This window comes from Gavia stellata, unplaced genomic scaffold, assembly GCF_030936135.1.
Source record: "Gavia stellata isolate bGavSte3 unplaced genomic scaffold, bGavSte3.hap2 HAP2_SCAFFOLD_42, whole genome shotgun sequence".
Taxonomy (NCBI): domain Eukaryota; kingdom Metazoa; phylum Chordata; class Aves; order Gaviiformes; family Gaviidae; genus Gavia; species Gavia stellata.
The window spans coordinates 1,294,120-1,313,568 of record NW_026776913.1 but is presented as its reverse complement, the minus strand read 5'-3'; the positions used below and the strand labels follow the sequence as shown (position 1 = coordinate 1,313,568).

General features: G+C 51.1%; 2 protein-coding genes across 2 annotated transcripts; both read right to left on the bottom strand.

Annotated features, from left to right (window-relative positions):
• Positions 1–2,275: 2,275 nt before the first annotated feature.
• LOC132321451 (olfactory receptor 14C36-like) lies at positions 2,276–10,337 on the bottom strand (the record flags this gene model as incomplete). Its single annotated transcript, XM_059834947.1, has 2 exons — positions 2,276–2,488; positions 9,876–10,337. Coding segments are annotated over 2 exons (675 nt in total), but the record flags the coding sequence as incomplete, so codon positions are not given.
• A 3-nt stretch (positions 10,338–10,340) lies between these two features.
• LOC132321511 (olfactory receptor 14I1-like) lies at positions 10,341–10,718 on the bottom strand (the record flags this gene model as incomplete). The annotated part of the gene is made up of 1 exon (XM_059835006.1): positions 10,341–10,718. A coding segment is annotated over exon 1 (378 nt), but the record flags the coding sequence as incomplete, so codon positions are not given.
• Positions 10,719–19,449: the final 8,731 nt, after the last annotated feature.

Below are 19,449 nucleotides of genomic sequence, written 5' to 3'. Positions count from 1 at the left end.
CGATGAAGTTCCTACTGGAAGGCCCTGGCTGGCACAGGCAACAGCCACAGCCAAGGGGAGGAGGATGTCAGCTCTGTTGGGGGCTTTCGGCATTGCCAGCTCCCTCGACCGTCTCCACCCAAGGCTGTCCTATGGTGTGTACGCCTGGCCCTGTTTCCTTGAAGGCTGTGGACACTCCATCCTCTTGTTCTCACCTGAGTATCTCACTGCCTTTACTGATTCCTCTCCGCCATCCCTGGCTGTTCCTTGAAACACAAAGCCTTGGGCTGGCCCAGGCTCCCTCTGGGTGGCCTCTTGTATCACAGCACTGCCCTTGGAGTGGCATTTCTTTCTCTCATGTCCAGTCTAAACCCACCAGGCGAACACCCAGCTGCCTCAGCACCCCCAAGGAGGGCACTAGACCCCGACCCCCATCTCTGCAGAGCTCTTCTGGGCACTCTCCAGTTCCTCCCAAATTGCCTAGAGCAGGAAACCCCACAGAGGGACACACTACTCCAAATGTGGCCACAACGGTGCTCACTCGATGAGGATGATAACTCCCACTGTCTGGGTGGCCACATCGTTCCTAACGCAGCTGATCTTTCTTCTGGTGAGCACGTGCTACTGGGTCATATGGCATCCCTCGTTGGGCCCAGGCCCTTCTGCTTTGTGTCCCTGCTCATCCAGTCGGGTACCAGCCTGCCCTGAGGTACAGGGTTATTCTTCTCCCCCCGGTACAGGACTGGTGGCTTCTCCTTGTAAATTCAGGAGGTTTCTGTTGGCTGAATCCCAGAGATCCTCCAGGTCCTCATGGACTGAGTCACTGTTTTGTCAGCTGTTTGTGCAATTGAATTAGTCTGATTGTGGTGTCTCTCACAAGGTAACAGCATGAGTTGCAGAGCACTACAAATGGTAAAATGAGGTATTAGTTTAATGGAGTCACTTTCCAATATAGAATTCTCCATGCTGCCCATCTCAGAAAGAGCTACAGAGCAAGCAAAGGCAAGACCAGTGTGGGAAGAGCAAACACAGGTGGGCTGTTTGTATGCGAGGAGATAAGGATGACCAAAGGGCAGAGCTCTGATGGGGGAAAAGAGGGGAAAAGAAAAGAGAAGATGAAGCAAAGGACATGATCGAGGCTGTTTGGAGGTACCTGCCAAGCAGCTCTGCAGGTAAGCAGTGGTGACATGCGCAAGTCAAAAAAGATAATCTGACCAAACTTAGGTTTGCTCACCTCCATGGTCATGGGGAAGCTGAGTGCTTTCCCTAGCATGGTTCAGGGAAGCCCTGTGGTGGAAGGAAATGGGCAGTCCCTCATGCTGCACGAGAGCCAACCAGCTGCTCCCAGCAAGGTCAGCTATCAAGTCACACCAGGTGGCTCAGAGTTTTATTTGTGTGAGGCTTGAAATCTTCCAAGGCCTGACAGAGCACAACCTCTCTGGGCAACCTGCCTCAGGGCTTGACCCTCTTCATGGGTAAAGAGCTTTTCCTCAGGTGTTTCAAGTAAGTCCATTGGCCCTCACCCTCCCATCATTCACAACAGGGAAGGAGAGCCTGGCTGCCTCTTCCTGGTGATCTCCTGGTAGGTGTGGAAAGGCTGTCCCCAGGTGTCCCCAAAGCCTCCTCTTCTCCCCACTGAACAAACCCAGCTCCCTCAGACTGCCATAGTGGCAAAGCCAACCTTACAATGTCACGTCTGAGATATTTAGGGCTCTTCAAATTTTTACCGGCTTTGCCAAGGACCCCTCGGATGTTATAATATCATCACCCTGGAGTCATGACTTTCTGATTGCATCCCTCTCATTTGGCATCATGTTGCAATGCACAGGTGTTGCAGGCTATAGGAAGGGCCTGTTCTGTGTGAAACAAATGTCATCCACAATGAAAATTTGAACATAAAATGTTTCAGTCCTAAGTGGCATCCTGACACCAATGAGAGGGTCTGGCTTTAGGGTTATCATGCTTGGTGCTAATCCAGATGTAGAGGAGGAATTGGTGACTGCAAGAATTGCAGTAGCTATTATGAGAGATGACAGAATCACAAAACCATTCACGTTGGAAAGCATCTTGGGAGGCCTCTAGACCAACCTCCTGCTCACTTCAGGATCAATATGGGAATCACCCCGAGTTCCTCAGGACTTTGCCCAACAGAGTCTTCTGGGGACTTTTTTGAGAACCTTAGTGAACTTGGATCTTGAAGATCCATGGAGCCCTCTGAGGACGTTCAGAGTGCCTCTTGCTGCCAAGTGAGGATAGTCAGAGGAGACCCAGACTTCTGACAAGCTGCTGGCAAGCTCTAGCAGCTTCTAAGGAGCTCTGTCAGCTGTCCTTGATCAAGTGGTGCATTGGTGGGAGGCTTGTCCGGCACCGGGAATGTTAACTGCTGCTGCTCTTCCACACGAGCACCACTAATATTGTCCCAGGAGACCTGGAAAGTGATAAGCATGACTACGGTGCTGTGGGTGCGATGGTCAAGGGCAGGAGGGTGCAGGTGGTATTCATCTCCATCCTGCTAAGAGGGGAAAAGGTTTGAAGAGTCTGGGCAGATTCCACAGTCAGACAATTGGTTGTTAAACTGGTATCAGCACCAGGATTTCTATAGCAATAAGTCTCATTCTGAATATCAACCACTGCACACATGAACAAAACTGCACACAGTACCTGAGGTGGGGCCGCACCAGTGCAGCGCAGACTGGGACAATCACCTCCCTCGACCAGCTAGTCATTCTATGCTTGATGCACCCCAGGACACGGGTAGCCCTTTTGGCTGCCAGGGCACGGCCATATTCAACGTGCCCTGAACCCACACCCCCAGATCTCTTTCCGTGAGGCTGCTCCACAGACTTTCCTCCCACAGTTTGCAGCTAAAACCAGGGCTGGCAATTGCCCAGCTCTCTACTCTATCCAGTTCTCTCTGTAAAGCTTCTCTACCCTTGATGGAGTACAGACCTCATCCTCTTTCGGTATCATCGGCAAACTTACTTAATGTGTTATATTACTGTATTCAGGACATGTGGATGGATGGATGGATAAAGAGATGGAAAGGAACTGGGATTGATGGTCAGGCTTAAAGGGTCGAAACAAAATGTTTGCCCTCTGCCTGCAGGTCTGTACCAATTGGGTACTGCAGGCATTTCCATCTTGTGTCCATGCCTCAGCCGGGCAGATGGGGAACGCCCGCTGCTGGGGGTGGCTGTGCTCAGTCCTGCCCCATGAGCTGACCTTGCTCTCCTCCCCTCCTTCGCTCCCCACACTTGGATGCACCTCAGGAAATATGGATGAGCCTCCTGGGATGAGGTCCCATTATCGCAGGGAAAGAGGGAAGGGCTTGTACCTAGGAGTGCAGAGGGAGAGTGGGGTGTGCGTAGCAGTGAGTGTGTTAAAGGAAGAAAGAGAACCTGAAGTAGTGGGTGAGGGGATTGGCGAGGAGGCATGCTGAAGTTGTTGTGAGAGAGCATAAGAAGGAGGATGCGCAGCTGAGTGCTGGGATATGGAGTGAGGCTGTAAGCGAGTTTGGGGCCGGAACATCTTTGATGGTAGTGAGACATTAGCAGGGCTTTCAAAGGAGCTGAATGGTTTGTGACGGACTCACAGGCATTGGCAAATCCTCAGAAAACTGAAGCATTGTGTTTGAAGCAACAGCCAGGGTGGACAGAGAGACGCTGGTAAAGCTTAGGCCATCCCTGGTCAAAGTGAAGTAGGGAAGGAGGCAGGTGGTTAAATCTGCTGGGAAACAGGCACAGGCATAGGACAGTGTAGGAAAGCCTGTGGTGGGGACAGCTGAGAGTCTTGGTGGGTCTGGGACCTCTCAACAACACAAGTCGGGTCCTTGTCCTCTTCGCTGTCACTTCTGCCTCTTCCAAGGAGGTCACCATTTCCTTACAGCCCCAGTGCTTTCTTGCCTCCTCATCCTTCATAGAGGCTGGGAGCTGTGCGACCGCTGTCCTGCACTTGCCATTGCACACCCCACATCCCACTGCTCATAGGAAGAGCCCTGAGCATCCTGTGAGGGACAGGATGCCTCTTGCAAGGTGGTGGGGGTCAGGACTAGGTCATCCTCCCTAGAGAAAGACATCAAGGGCCTGCTTGGCATCAGAGCCACCCCCACATTTCATTTGCCACCTCTTATCTGCCACCTTTGACTTCCTCTTTCACCAGCCCCTAGCGATGGTCACCTTGTCCAGCATTCCCTCCATGGTCTCTGCAGTGATGGCGCTTGGTGGGGCTCACTAACCCCCTCAGAAACGTGGAGGTTTGCTTCTGCTTTTCCTTCTCTAGAGGCCTGTTCAATCTTTCAGGATCTGCAGTTCAGGAAGTTGGCTCCAGAGGGCACTCGAACATTAAAAAAAGCCCTAACAAGCCAATTTTCCTAATATTCTCAGCTTTTATGTGGTTCACTTGAGCAGTTTCAGGAATGTATTCAAAGTGAAAAGAGTTCAACATTCAACAGGAAGAAAGAATTTAGTCTTTTCCCATTTCCCTTTATTTTTCTGCATACACAGCAAGTGTTAACAGCAATCTGCAATTTATATTGAAAGAGAGCATATCCTAACTGAGCAGGAACATATATGGAAGTCATGACCCTTTATGGCAGAAACTATATGGGCAGTCTTGGTAGCTTCCACCAACCCCACCATTTCTATCTTCAACCACCTGGACCTTACAGCAGTTCTGTAAAAACAGAATCTTTTCACCTAAAGTCTGCAGCTGCATGTTTCAGCCCCTTGGCACCAATTCCCACTGTTTCACCTGGAGAACGAGCTGCACACAGGCACAGAAGGAAGTTTCTTACTTGCCAACAAAGAAAACCAAAGGTAGACATATTTCACTACAACATAGAAGACATTCCTCACCTTTATTTTAACTCCAATGGTGAGGGGTCTGGAGCACAAGTCTTATGAGGAGCGGCTGAGGGAACTGGGGTTGTTCAGTCTGGAGAAGAGGAGGCTGAGGGGAGACCTTATCACTCTCTACAATTACCTGAAAGGGGGTTGTGGAGAGGTGGGTGTTGGTCTCTTCCCCCAAGTGACTAGTGACAGGACAAGAGGAAATGGCCTCAAGTTGCGCCAGGGGAAATTCAGGCTGGATATTAGAAAAGTTTCTTCTCTGAGAGAGTGGTGAAGCACTGGAACAGGCTGCCCAGGGAGGTGGTGGAGTCACCATCACTGGAGGTGTTCAAGGAACGAGTGGACGAGGCATTATGGGACATGCTTTATTGGGCATGGTGGGGTTGCTTTGATGTTTGGACTTGATGATCTTACAGGTCTTTTCCAACCTTAGTGATTCCGTATTTCTGTGATTCCATCTTACCTCCTCATAAGTCCAGTTTGCATAGTGGATAGCCTTAGATATGCAAAAAACATCATTATGTGAAGGACACATCCCAAGAGCACCCGAAACACTTTCTGTCCCCTCCCAAGCCCTTGCCCACCTCCCCAGGCCTTTGCAGGGGAGGGAGGTTGGAGAGGTAGCCTTGATGCTGCACCGGCACTGCTAAGCAAGAGCCAAAACAGCGGTGTGGTAGCAACAGCACTCCGGCTACAAATATAAAGCTGAGCACCATGAGGGCTGCTATGGGGAACGTTAACTCCACCCCAGCCAGGGCCAGGACATGGCCAAATCTCCAGGTGTGTCAAGGTCTCTCTGGACTGAAGCTCCAACAGTCCAGCTGTTAAAGTATGTGTGCCAATGGTCATCCTGAGTCGTGGTGCCTCCAACAAGATCAGAAGTTATACCTACAGGACACTACAGATGACAAGAAGACTACTAGTGTAATGGAGCTGCTAACCAAGGTAGAAAGTACCGTGGTAACCATCTCAGAACCACCAAAGGAGGGTCCAAAGTGAGCCAAGGCAGGGCCAGTGGGGAAACGGTGAAAAGGAGTTGGCTTTTTACATGGGAGGGGATAAGGATGATTGAAGAGTAGGGCTTGAGAGGTGGGAAAAGAGTGAAAGGGGAATGAAGGGTGAAGCAAAGGGAATGATCAGGGCTGTTTGGGGATACCTGTCAAGCAGCCCTGCATCTGAGCAACACTGCCTGGAAACAAGCAAGCTCCAGCTGCTCTGGCCATACAAATACCTGACTTACTTCCATGGTGGTCATGGGGAACCTGAAAACTTTCCTGACTCTCATCCAGGAAAGACCCAGAGGGGAACGAACTGCAGCATCATTTAGTTTTCCACTCTTCTGAATGAGACTCCAAGGGGGCCTCCAGTCTAAACTCCTCCTCACAGCAGAAGCAGCTATGGAGTCAGACCACGTTGCTTAAGGCTTTATCCAGCGAAGGCTGAAAGCATCCAAGGACAGAGATGGCACAATGTCTCAGAAACCTGCTCTGATGCTTGGAATTCCCTCATGGAGAAAAAGATTGTCCTTATCTCCAGCCTGACTAGTCCTTATTTCAACACCTCGCTATTGTTGATTATCCTCCTGCCAAAATCACGGTGACCAGACTGGTTCCATCTCCCTGAAAACATCCCCACAGTGACTGGCAGGCTGATATTCCTGAGGCCTTCCCTTCTCCAGGCTGAACAAGGACTTGTCCCTCAGTTCCTCCTCCAATGTGCGTCGTCAAGCCCCTGAGCATCTTGTCAGCCCTCCTCTGAACTCGCTTCCAGTTACCAACATGTTCCTTGCTGTGGTGGGTTATCTCTGGCCAATAGCCCAGCAGCCACACAGCCGCTCACTCCCTCCTCCCCTGCCCCACATGAGGCCCAAAAATTGACCCAGTAGTGTACAGATGTTCTAATTTGCTTTCTGTCCCCCAGCACCACCAGGGCCTTTTACGCAGAGCTGATCCTCAGCCAGGCAGTCCTCAGCCCCTACCACTGCAGGGCGTTAGTCTGTCCCAGGCGCAGGACCTGCCATTTGGCCGCCTTCTGTCCCATGAAGGTTCTGACAGGACGGTCCTCCCACCTCTCCAGTTTCCCCTCTATGGCATCCCTAGGGCACAGCAATGGTCCTCCCAATTTAGGGTCATCGACAAACAAGGTGAGATTTGCCTCCTCCAAGTCATAGCTACATGTATTAAACTGCCCAGGTCTCAGCAGAGTCCCCTGTGCTGCCCCACAATGCCCCAGTATGTCCCAGTGGCCTCCAGGTAGGGTATGACCCCGTCACCACTGCTCTCTCAGCCTGATCATCCAACTGATGTTTCACCTATCTGTCTGTCAACCCATCCAGACTGTAAGAACCTAACTTGGGTAGAAGAGTATTGAGGGTCACCATGCCACAAGTCTTGCTTAAGCTGAGGTAAACAACATCCACTGTTCTCCCCTCATGCACAAATGCAGCTACTTCATCATGAAGGCAATCAAGTCGGTGAGGCATGATTCACCCTTGGTGAGTCCATGCTGACTGCTTTTGGACAAATTCTTCTCTTTCAAGGTCCCAGAAATGTCACCCAAGGGGCCTCTAACTGATGGCACACTCCTCACCAAATGAGTACACCTGTACTCGGCGCTGGTGAGGCCGTACCTTGAATACTGTGTTCAGTTTTGGGCCCCTCAATACAAGAGGGACATTGAGGTGCTGGAGTGTGTCCAGAGAAGGGCGAGAAAGCTCGTGAGGTGTCTGGAGCACAAGTCTTATGAGGAGCGGCTGAGGGAACTGGGGTTGTTCAGTCTGCAGAAGAGGAGGCTGAGAGGAGACCTCATCGCTCTCTACAATGACCTGAAAGGGGGTTTCAGAGAGGTGGGTGTTGGCCTCTTCTCCCAAGTGACTAGTGACAGGACAAGAGGAAATGGCCTCAAGTTGCACCAGGGGAGGTTTAGACTCGATATTAGAAAAAATTTCTTTACTGAGAGAGTGGTAAGGCAATGGAATAAGCTGCCCAAGGAAGTGCTGGAGTCACCATCCTTGGAGGTTTTCAAGGAACGTGTGGATGAGGCATTGTGAGACATGGTTTAATGGGCATGGTGGGGTTTGTAGGTTGATGGTTGGACTTGATGATCTTACAGGTCTTTTCCAACCTTAGTGATTCTGTGATTCTGTGATTCTGTGAAGTGAGCTTGTACAGCCTGGGGTTCCCTGGGCTGCACTTTTGGCGTTCTTTCCAAGAGGGGTGCACCATTGCTTTGTCCTCACTCACAAGAGACCTCTACCAATCCCATGACCTTTCAAAAGACATATTCCAAGGAAATGCTGACCTTCCCCTGTAACAACAGTACCACTCTTCTGCCTGTCCTACGCTGTATTTCATTTCTCTGATCTTTCATTGACTTTCCCCTGCCCTGATACAAAGACCATTTCTAAAATCGTCGTTTCAGATGCAGACTGCCTGGGCAAAGGCCCTTTCCGTTATTCTCCAGTTTTCTCCTTCCCTTTCTCTTTGTTCGTTCTGGTACCTCTCACCTACGCTGCTGCTTTGAGCTTCAGGGACTAAAAGCCGGCCTGTCCTTCAGTAGTCTAATTGTCTCTCTTTAAGAGCCAACTCTTTAATTACGTTGATATTTACTTTTTTGTATCTCCCTATCTAAAGCATTTCTCATGAGATTATCCCTTGTAGAAAGTCAGCCTCATGAGACCTAGCTTGTACTTTACGTGTGGCTGAGGAGTGCGTTTTAATGTTTATGAAACTTTTCCTTGCTTTCCTTCTCTTTGCTTGCAAAGAGGAACATTCCCTCTGTGCCGGTGTGCAGGCAGTTCTCTAAGGAAAGCAGGTGGGAGGTGGTGCAATGGCGCTGTAACATTCAGCTCCCAGAGTCCCGAGAAGTCTGACGGAAGGCAAAGTGAGGCAAGTCCCAGGTGGCCAAGGACAGAAATGGTGGGGCTGGGGAGGTGAGGAGCAAGGGTGTCCGTGCAGTGTCAGGCCTCAAGGGACTGCTTTTCCTCCCCGACACTCTGGGTCAATATCAACTGGAGAATGCTGCTGTCACCTCTTCTTTAAACTGAAAGGAATAAAATGTAACATTTAAAAATATATATTTTTTATTAGGGTCACCTTGAAATCTTCCTCTTTAACTAGACAATGAAATGATTCCAATTAGCTGCACAAGTCTTGAAGACTTGAAGAAAGTGACACGCAGGGAAATAGCTCGTTAGGGCTTTCTGTACTTTAATGAGCCCCACGGTGTATTTGGGCCTGTAGTCCATGAATCTCTGATGATGAGAGTGATCAAGCCTCTCAAGAAGTCAAAGGCAGAAGCAAAAGCTAAAGAACCTTGAAGCATTACTGGGTCCCACTGAGGGCCATTACTGACAGAGCCTCCCCAGGGACTCGTTAGAGCCGATAACTGGAGGCTGTGATTGCAGGGAGGCAAAGGCACTGTGCAGGTGGCTGTAATGCTGAGAAAGCCCTTGGATTGTTAGATGAAGCAGAAAGGCCAAACCCTGAGCCCCAGGCCCTGGGCAGGCAGAGCTGGTCCCTCACGTGTGGCTCAGGGCTCTTCCTGGGGGCAGGGGGATGTGAGGATGAGCAAAGCCAAGTGCGGAAAAACAGTGCAACACTTCCCGGCCTCCCCAGAAGGGGCGAGGAAGAACCAAAGTCCTTTTGGGCTCTTGTTCTTCTTGACACCAGGTTTGGAAGAAGAGCCAACCGTGCAGGCAGAGTGCAGGGGAGATCCCATTTTATTACAGAGACAGTGTGAAAGAGTCAGATATGAGCCAGCATTACACAAAGTTTTCTAAGGTGTCCAGGTGAGAGAGAGCACGTTCCTGCCTCAAGCGTAAGGGACAAATCCAAACAGTCATGTAGGAAAATGATAGGGAGAAATAACAACAACAAAACTAGTAACAGAGTGAATAAACAAACCTCTAATACACTACGGGATGCACTGGGAATCATGTGTGAAGAGAGAGGGCAGGTCTCAGCTGTTGAAAAATGTCCGTGAAAACCATTTCTTGATGGCATCCTTGAGCTCCTGGTTCCTCATGCTGTAGATGAGGGGGTTCACTGCTGGAGGCACCACCGAGTACAGAAATGACACCACCAGGTCCAGGGATGGGGAGGAGATGGAGGGGGGCTTCAGGTAGGCAAACACAGCAGTAGTGATAAACAGGGAGACCACGGCCATATGAGGGAGGCACGTGGAAAAGGCTTTGTGCTGTCCCTGCTCAGAGGGCATCCTCAGCACAGCCCTCAAGATCGGCACATAGGACAGCACAATGAAAACAAAACAGCCAACACTGAAACAAGCAGTAACCACAATAAGCCCAACTTCCCTGAGGTACGAGTCTGAGCAGGAGAGCTTGGTGATCTGTGGAATTTCACAGAAGAACTGGTCCACAGCATTGCCTTGGCAGAGTGGTAGTGAAAATGTATTGGCTGTGTGCAGCACAGCGTAGAGCAACCCACTGCCCCAGGCAGCTGCTGCCATGTGGACACAAGCTCTGCTGCCCAGGAGGGTCCCGTAGTGCAGGGGTTTGCAGATGGCAATGTAGCGGTCATAGGACATGACAGTGAGAAGATGCAGTTCTGCTGACATGAAAAAGATGAACAGAAAGACTTGGGCAGCACATCCTGCAAAGGAGATGGCCCTGGTGTGCCAGAGGGAATTGGCCGTGGCTTTGGGGAGAGTGGTGGAGATGGAGCCCAGGTCGAGGAGGGAGAGGTTGAGGAGGAAGAAGTACATGGGGCTGTGGAGGTGGTGGTCGCAGGCTATGGCGGTGATGATGAGGCCATTGCCCAGGAGGGCAGCCAGGTAGATGCCCAGGAAGAGGCAGAAGTGCAAGAGCTGCAGTTCCCGCGTGTCTGCGAATGCCAGGAGGAGGAACTGGGTGATGGAGCTGCTGTTGGACATTTGCTGCCTCTGGGCATGGGGACCTGTGCAAGGAGGAACAGTGAGTTTTGAAAAACCCGTGCCATTTCCCATAGAAATCCCCCTCCCTCAGCTGAATGAGGAGGGAGTCAGCTCGTTCCCCAACACCGCCAACTGAACGACATGGTGCCTCACCGTTCAAAACACAGCTGAGGCACCTAGCTGCCATGAAGACACATATGGGGCAGTGTCCCCCAAGATGGAGTCAGAAGAGAAGCTGACCCACATCCCTCACACCAAATCCGGAGAGCGAGAGCACCACAGGCAGGTGGAGAAATACAGAATATGTCCATAGTTTCAGAAAATAAAGCAAGGAGAGAAAGGCAGATGGGCATGCAGTGAAGCCTTCCCCTTTCCCAGCCGTTCCTCTGCACCTCACAGACAGCGACACTGCAGGCACTCCTTTTTAGCCTGTTTGTTGTGTGTCAATTGTAGGACACATGCACTGATCCTACACTGGAGGTCCAGCTGCCGAGGAGGTGATTCATGCCCTGGACCCTGTGGCCCTGGGGATGAGGCTGTGCTGGGTGGCAGAGGAGACCAGGGACTTGCTCTGGGGAAGTTCTCTGAACTGCAGGGGATGGCAGGGAGGTGCTCAAATTCTTCGTCATATGGCACTTTGTGTAGCAGCTCCCTGTCTCTTAATGACCATGTCTCTGGTGCCAGGAGCTCTCCCTGCCTGGAGCTCTCCCTTCTGGGAGCTGAGTCTCTCTCCCCTTTTCTCCGCCCTGGCAGTGCTCACAGAGCCCATCCCACCCACTGTGTGCCCAGCTCTGCCCTGCAGACACCTCCTGCATCAAAGCACTGCCCAGGGGCATCTCTGTGTGTGCAGTGAGCAAAAGAGCTGCTCAGAGAAGCGCTTAGAAGAACTGGGCTGTTTGTGCCTTCTCCAGAAGAGAGAAATAAATTGCCATCACCCACTGCCCACCCAAGAACCAATCGGAGAAATGTCAAAGCACAGACTCCTGCCCCTGCACGAAAATGCTGCCTTTACCTCCCTCTTCAGAACAACCCTCTGCACATATCCTCAGAGTGATGTGGAGGTGTGAGCAGCCGTGACCCACACAGCACCCTCACAACAGCAGAAGCACCCTGCCATTGCACTGGTCTCTCCTTCCACCCCCAGCTTCTCCCCACAGCGCCGTGGGGAGCTCCCCGGGCAGGCTGAGTGCTGACCCTGGCAGGCGGCAGAGTCCCTGCCCCAGCACCCAGCCCCGGGGGTGCAGGGACCCTGCTCGGAAGGACAGCCCTGGGCACCCCTGGCTGCACACCCACCTTCACACCCTGCAGCCGTCCCTGGCAGAAGGCAGCCCTCATGCCCTGTCCCTCTGATGGTGCAGCAGGGAAGCCCTGCTCTGGAGCACCTCCTGCTCCTCTATCCAGGAGTGACATTCCTGGGTACCATGCCAGCTTTACGAGAGCCCTCCATGAACTGCAGCTGCATTGCCCTGCACCCAGAGACTTACCGTGTCAAGAGCCCTGAAGATTACTCCTACTATGCGCTCTCAGCATCCTCCCCCTCCAGACTGCCTTTAAACCCTTCGCTGCTTCACTCCTCTCCCCTCGGTGCCTGCAGGCAGTGCCCTCAGCCCTGCTGCGCTCTGCAGAGGAGCTGCTCCTGGGCAGAGCTGTCTCTCGACAGTGATGCCCGCTTGCCGTGAGCTCCCTCTGTCCCAGGAGCCCGGCACAGCTCAGCAGCAGAGGACCATCTCAAGGTGTTTTAATGACCCCTCAGGTGGGTTTGGTGCCCAGTCCATGAACCTCAGACAGTGAGAGGGAGTTGAAGAAACCTCTCAAGAAGTCAGTGTCTGATGCAATCTCCACTGTTTCTTGGAGTGTTAATGGGTCCCACGGAGGGACATTGCTGACAAAGCCTCCCCAGGGGCTGCTTAGAGCAGAAAACTCCAGGCAGTGATGACAGGTAGGCAAAGGCAATGTGAAGGAAGAGATTCTGAGTAACCCTGGATGTGTTACCTAAAGGCAAAGGGCCAAGCTCTGACCCCCAGCCCCTGGGAAGGGAGATCCGGTCCCTCACACATTGCTCAGGGCTCTTCCTGGGGCGGTGTGATGTGGGGATGGGCAATGCCCAGGGCAGGACTACAGTACGATACCTCCCAGGCTCCCAGGTGGGGAAGGGGAGGCAATGAGCCCCGAGTGCTGTAAGGACAAGGTGCTTCCTCATAGGTGTCAGTGGCAGAGACAACAGCCACAGCCGAGGAGGGAAAGAGCTGATCTCTGTTGGGGGCTTTTCTGACTTTCTCCATCCCTCTCTCATCTCCACCATTGGCTGTCCTACGGTCTCCCACACCTGCACCTCTTTCTCTGCAGGCTGTAGACATCTACCCTGCTACCCCACCTGGCTCTCACCTGAGCATCTTCCTTTACTGATATCTCTCCATCCTTCCTTGTTGTCCCTTGCAACACAAAGCCTTGGGTTGATCCAGTCTCCCTCTGGGTGACTTCTTACACCACAGCACTGCCCTTTGAGTGACATTTCTCTTTCCTCGTGTCCAGTCTGGACCTCTCCAGCTGCACTTTGTGCTATAAGTTCTTCCTCATGCCTCTTCCCCCTACGAACAAAAGATTCCATCATCTCTGAAACCACCTTTCCAGCAGTCTCAGGCTACTCCTATACTGCTCTGAGCCTCTCTGCCACTGGGTCAATGCTGCCCAGGTCCCTCAGCCGCCCCACACAGGTCATGTGCACCCGGTCCCGTACCCCATCTTGGCAGACCTGAACTTGGCACTCTCTAGTTCCTCCTGACTTCTCCAAATTGGGGAGCCACCCTCTGGGACACACCCATGTGTGTGGAGCCACACCAGTGCTGAGTCAAGGGGGATGATCACTCAAGTTGTCTGGGTGGCCCACACTCCTCCTAACACAGCCCCACGTGCAGCTGCCCTTGTTCATAGGGACCATACGCTACTGGTTGTAGGGCATCCCTCGTAGTGCCCAGGCCCTGCTCCTCAGCTGCTCACGTCCCAGCCTGTCCTGATGTATGGGGTTATTCTCCCCACGCCCCCCACCACTGCAGCTCGGATGCAGAAATGTTGAACCATACGACTGTCACAGAGTTCCTTCTCTTGGGCTTCCCCTCCCTCCACCATCAGGAGCCCCTCATGGCAATCGCTCTGCTGGCTTCGTACCTGGTGATCTTAGGGACAAACCTGCTGATCATTCCCTCGTTCTTGCTGAAAGAGACCTCTACAAACCCACATACTTTTTCCGCTGTAACCTCTCCTGTTTGGAGCTTTTCATCACCATATCCATCATAACCAAAGCCGTAGGAAACTTGCTGATGGGCAGTAGAACCATGTCCTGCCCAGGCTGCTTAACTCAGTGCTACTTCTGCTCCCTTCTGGGCTGCATCTTCATGTATGTCCAGCCTTCAAGTCACCACATTTCCTGAAACAAGGCAGTGGCCCTTCTCAACACAGTGCCAACTCCTTTGATGAGTCCCTTTGTTTTCAGCCTCAGGAACCAGCTGATGAAAGATGCTCTCAAGGCAGGTTTCAAGAGAAGTGGGATAATCTTCAGAAACCACTTTTCCACCTCAGAAGAGTCGATTTCGAAAGGGGAGAGGGGTGGGGAGGGCAAACACATGGTTATGATGCATCTGCAGAAATGAGACCTCTCTTTCTTAGCAGTGTAAGATCTCCTTAATCGAATATCACACCAGACTCTCTTCTGCAACACATCATCATAAGACAAACCTACATAGCAATGCCTTTCAAATGACCTACAAGCACTTTACAAACCCTGGTGAATACCACAGTGGCATTTTCTAAGCATGCAAACCAAGACAGCAAGCAACAAGCAGAGGACTTCATCCCTCCATGGCACACCCAATTCTCAACAAGCTTCACCCTCCTTCAGTTCTCATGCAACTGTGCCTTGCTCCTAAATCTGGTTTCCCGATTATTTTGGTGGCAGATCTTTGCTGAACCTCTTAGTCTTTAGGAAATGACAGAAAATAGGTGGAACACAATGGAGTGAACAATAACAGCTTGCTTTCTGGACGAAGTGGCACTTACATCTCTGTTAACCTCCTGGTCAGAACAAAAACATGCCTGAAATTCAGTCCATTTGAACTGTTGAGAATGACCTCTCTTCTAATTTGGTCCAGAATCTAGAATATTGGTCAGGAATGTAGTTTGGAGTAACAGTCCACCTGTCTCCAGATCACTTATGTTTGGTGAAATAAATGTCCATTCCTTGACACAATGCTCCCAGAGCCAATACTTCAGCTAATCCAGCACATTCAGTGGAATTAGCTTGTTCAGACATAGACTTTTATAACTTTAATGTCTAAAAAGATGAGTTCATTCTCTGGCCTCCTTTGATAGCAGGGAAGGATCAGCACTCTAGAGGGTGATATCATCTCCTCCTACAGTGGTCTTCAGGAGAACTGTACTAAGCATCGACTTGGCAGCTTAGTTTTCCCATAGGTAATGCCAAGTGCCCTGAGCCACATACCGGGCATCGTGTGGTCATTTGCAGAAGGGATGGACTCTTGCTCAGCAGAGCCATCCTTTGAAGACATGAGGGTTACAATTGTACCTTAAAGTCTCTCCAAAATTAAAAGGAAACCTCTCCTCTTCTCTAATCCCTGTCACAGTGTTGCCATTTAGTGCCAGTGGCTCTTTGCACAGTGGCAGCTATGAAGTGAGACCACGTGTCTTGGTACAGCCCTGTCCTGCCTGTCTTCTCATTCCAGCTCCTCTTTCCTTAGATACCCTCTCTGTGTCCTTGACACTGCTGAACCCAGATACAGGCAGCGTGGTGGTCAGTGCAGTCAGAGCTGTGGGGCATAAGCTAATGGGCACTCACACACCTCAGTGGACAGGCAGAGGTTGGGGCAGAGTGTATGGGGCCAGGGTGCCAAGACATGTCCCTTATGTTCTCAACTCTCTTAATCTCTCGCTGTCTCTTTCTCCATCTTGCTCGTATCTTAGGGATCCATCTCAATCCCTCAGCTCTCTCACAGTTGTCTCTCAGTCATCTACATGGGATGTGATTTACAGCGAGCAGTGAATCTGAGGCACCCTCCCCATGGAAGCACCTTCAGGACCAAGGCACCCCAGTGTAGGTGGGGTGAATGACTGAGTAAAAGGGCTCCTCCATTCCAGGAGCTCTCTGGGCTGTCTAGGTGACTTCCTCGGACACCTCCAACTCGCTGTAAAGGTATGAAGTTTGAGAAAATTCTTCCTCAGGGTGAAGTAAAAGTCTATGGCATGATGCATTGCCCTAAAGGCTTTTTTGCATGATGGAGCTTTTCTGTCGGGCCCCTCTTTCTGTTGCTTGAAAGCAGGACTTGGCTAACGCCTGTGCTGGGTGCTATGGGGAATAACTTAATGCGTCATAATGTAATGTGAGCAAATGAACATTCTCTCTCATTCCACAGAAATAGGCACCTCAGTGCAGCAACCCATCTCTCTCATGAGAGGAGGTTCTTCCAGGAACAGCAGTTTGGCCCTCTCAAAGAACTTCTTCCTGCCCTTTCACGAGGAATGGAGCCTCTAAGCCAAGTGTGAATTCAGTCAGAGGAGGGAAAACCTCCATGTTGTCTCTGGCAGTGACTACTTCCCGTTTCCTTTGTACAACAAACACAGAAGCGCATGCCCTTCCTCAGGTTCCCTTCCTGCCAAGCGGGGAAAAGAAGGTCCTGCAGCACTGCATGGAGAAAGAGGAATGGGACAAGCGGACATGACCAGTGGAGTTCCTCCTCCTGCTGGGACTGAGTAATGTCCCGAAGCTTCAGGTGCCTCTCTTTCTCCTCTCCCTTGAGATCTACATGGTGACGGTGTTTGTTAACATCCTCATTGTTGTGCTGGTGCTGGCAGATGGGCATCTTCACACTCCCATGTCCGTCTTCCTGGGGAATTTCTCCAGTGTGGAAATCTGCTACACCTCCACTATCCTGCCCAGGCTGCTGGCCAGCTTCCTAGCCAGGGACAGAACCATTCTGCTCAAGGCTGCATGGCACAGTTCTTTTTCTTTGGCTGTTTTGCAGGTACCGAGTGCTATCTGCTGGCCACCATGTCCTAGGATCGCTGCTTGGCCATCTGTCAAGCCCTGCTCTAGGCAAGCCTCATGAACTGGAAGCTCTGTCTCCAGCTGGCGGCTGGGTCTTGGCTAGCAGCATTGCTCATGTCTACCACAGTCACCGGCCTTTTTTACAGGTTACAGTTCTGTGCTCCCAATGCCACTGATCACTTCTTCTGTGGTTTTGCCCCATTGCTAGAGCTTGCCTGCAGTGACACCACGGTGCTTAGGCTGGTTACTTTCAGAATCTGCTTTCTGGGTGTAGTCTTCCCATTTGGACTCACAGTGGTATACTACATCTGCACCAGAGCTGCAGTCCTGAGGATCCCAACCACCATGGGGAGGCAGAAGGCCTTCTCCACCTGCTCCTCTCACCTCATCGTGGTGACTGTTTTCTATGGCACCCTCGTCCTTGTCTACATGACACCAGGACAGCCTCCCTGAGGCAGCTCCATAAAGTCCTCTCCTTTTTCTACACCATCCTCACGCCCCTGGTCAATCCACTCCTCTACAGCCTGCGGAACAGGGAGGTCAAGGGGGCTCTTGGGAATGCACTCAGAAAAACTGTGGCCTGCCTCGAGAGCTCATACATGTTGTGATCCACCAGGAATAAACAGGTGGTGGATCTCTTCTGATCAAGTGGGGACCACTCCTATGTGCCTCTTTTGTGTACCAGGTGTATCTTTAGAAGTGCAGAATCTTGGGACTGGTTGTGGAATAAACAGGTGGTGGATCTCTTTTGATCAGGTGGGGACCACTCGTAAGTGCCTCTTTTGTGTACCAGGTATATCTTTAGAAGTGCAGAATCTTGGGACTGGTTGTGGAATGAGAAGCGGGAGAAGGGAATTTGTGTCTTAAAGAAATATAGGTCTGGTCTTGAAGAGTGTAAAAAACTTGCCTGGCTTTCTTCCTTCTTTAAAGTAAAGCCAGTTGTGATCCTGCAAGTGGGAGCTGTTGAAATGCCACACCTGCCCAGGAGTGGGAGGAAACTGACTCTAAGCATGCTGTTTTCTCTTCTGTCACCCAGCCAGGCTGAGGCGTGGCATTCCTGCATGTCTGGGATTCCTCAGGGCATCTCCCTATTGGCAGGGAGAAGTGGGCAGCTGGATCAAGCCCTTCCACTGGACATGTCTAAATCCAACTCGGTGAATCCAGTCCCTCTTGTTCTCTGGGCTTCCTAGCAGAGGACAACTGTGAAAGCTACTCTGATAGGGTCAGCGCCTCTGAAAAAAAAAAAAAAGTAGATCCTTGCGCAGAGGAAAGATGCACAAGTTGGGTCTCAGTTTCCCCATTTTTTAACACAGAAATCATTACTTCCTCCTTCTTTCCTTCTCATATTCTGACTCCCCTCCAACAATGTAATTACTTATTTGTTTCCCACTGTCTGACTTAGATACTGCAAACCGAGTCCTCCTGTTTTCTTCTTTCTTGCAAAAGAGAGCAAGGTCAGCTCATGGGGCATGACTGAGCACAGACACCCCCAGCAGCAGGCTCTCCCCATTTCCTAGGCTGAGGCAAGCGCACAAGGTGGGAATGTCTCCATCATCTCTGATTTGCGCAAGGGCCTTCAGCCCTGACATATTCCCACAACACACTTGTTCCTCCTCCACCCACAGACAGAAATTCCTTCCCACTTCCAGGCTCAGGTCTTGGTTGCAAGAATTTGCTGCACTTCAGAAGAGGCCTTGAGCTTCTTGGCTCTTCTTGGTGCTTAAGGCAATCTTCCGGGCTCCCTCCAGATTTCATGGGGGGACTTCTTGTGTCTAACAAGGACTTTATGACAAGTTTTTATGAAATGTTTGTTTTTCTGTCATTCCTGTGTGTGGGGAGATTAGACACAGAGAAGGAGGATATACACCAAAAGGGATGCGAGTGAAGTGCCAGTAAGAACCAGGGGAGCTCCCCCCATGCCTGTGGCTTCCTGGCAAGGAGTCTGTCCTGAGAAGGGGATCCAGCCTCTACCCCACTCTGGAGTGGGGAATCAGCAGCACTCGTGCCTCCTGGGGGACACAAAAGATGACTTTTCAAGGGCACCTTTCCTCTGAACTGCTTTAGATTTGTCCTTGAGGATGAGGTATAGTGGCTGACACTGCAAATACTGATTTAACTGGCATTGCCCAGAGTGGTCATCAGAGATGCAAACTGCTGTGCTGCAGATAATTATATTTAGGCAGATTAATGTTGGGGGTTTGGTTTGGTGTGGTTTCTACTTTTTTTTAGCTACTGATACTCTTAGGGAAATCACACAAGCACCTGAAGGACTATTGAAGATTTACTGAGAGAAGCCCCAGCAGATTAGCATCTCAAGCAATGGGATGCCAGGGGACAAGGGAAGGATGGTTTGGGCACTGCCCTGGTATTTGGGAAACGGAAATGAGTTCTCCTCTCCTTGACACCCTGCCCTTCGCAGTGAGGGCTGTGAAAAACTCTGCCAACTAGGTCGGAACTCACAGCTGTGTCAGGGAACTTCTGTCGAACTGCAGGAATGTGGTCCTGACAGCTCAGGCGTTGAGTTTCCATTGGAGTCCAAACTACTACAATTCACACTGCCTCCATCTTCACTATGACACTGGGTGTTGTGTGACACAACTGTCCCTGATCTCCAGGCAGGATGGGCAAAAGTTTGATAGCTGAACCAGAACTTTTCCTCTTCCTGGAAATGTCAAT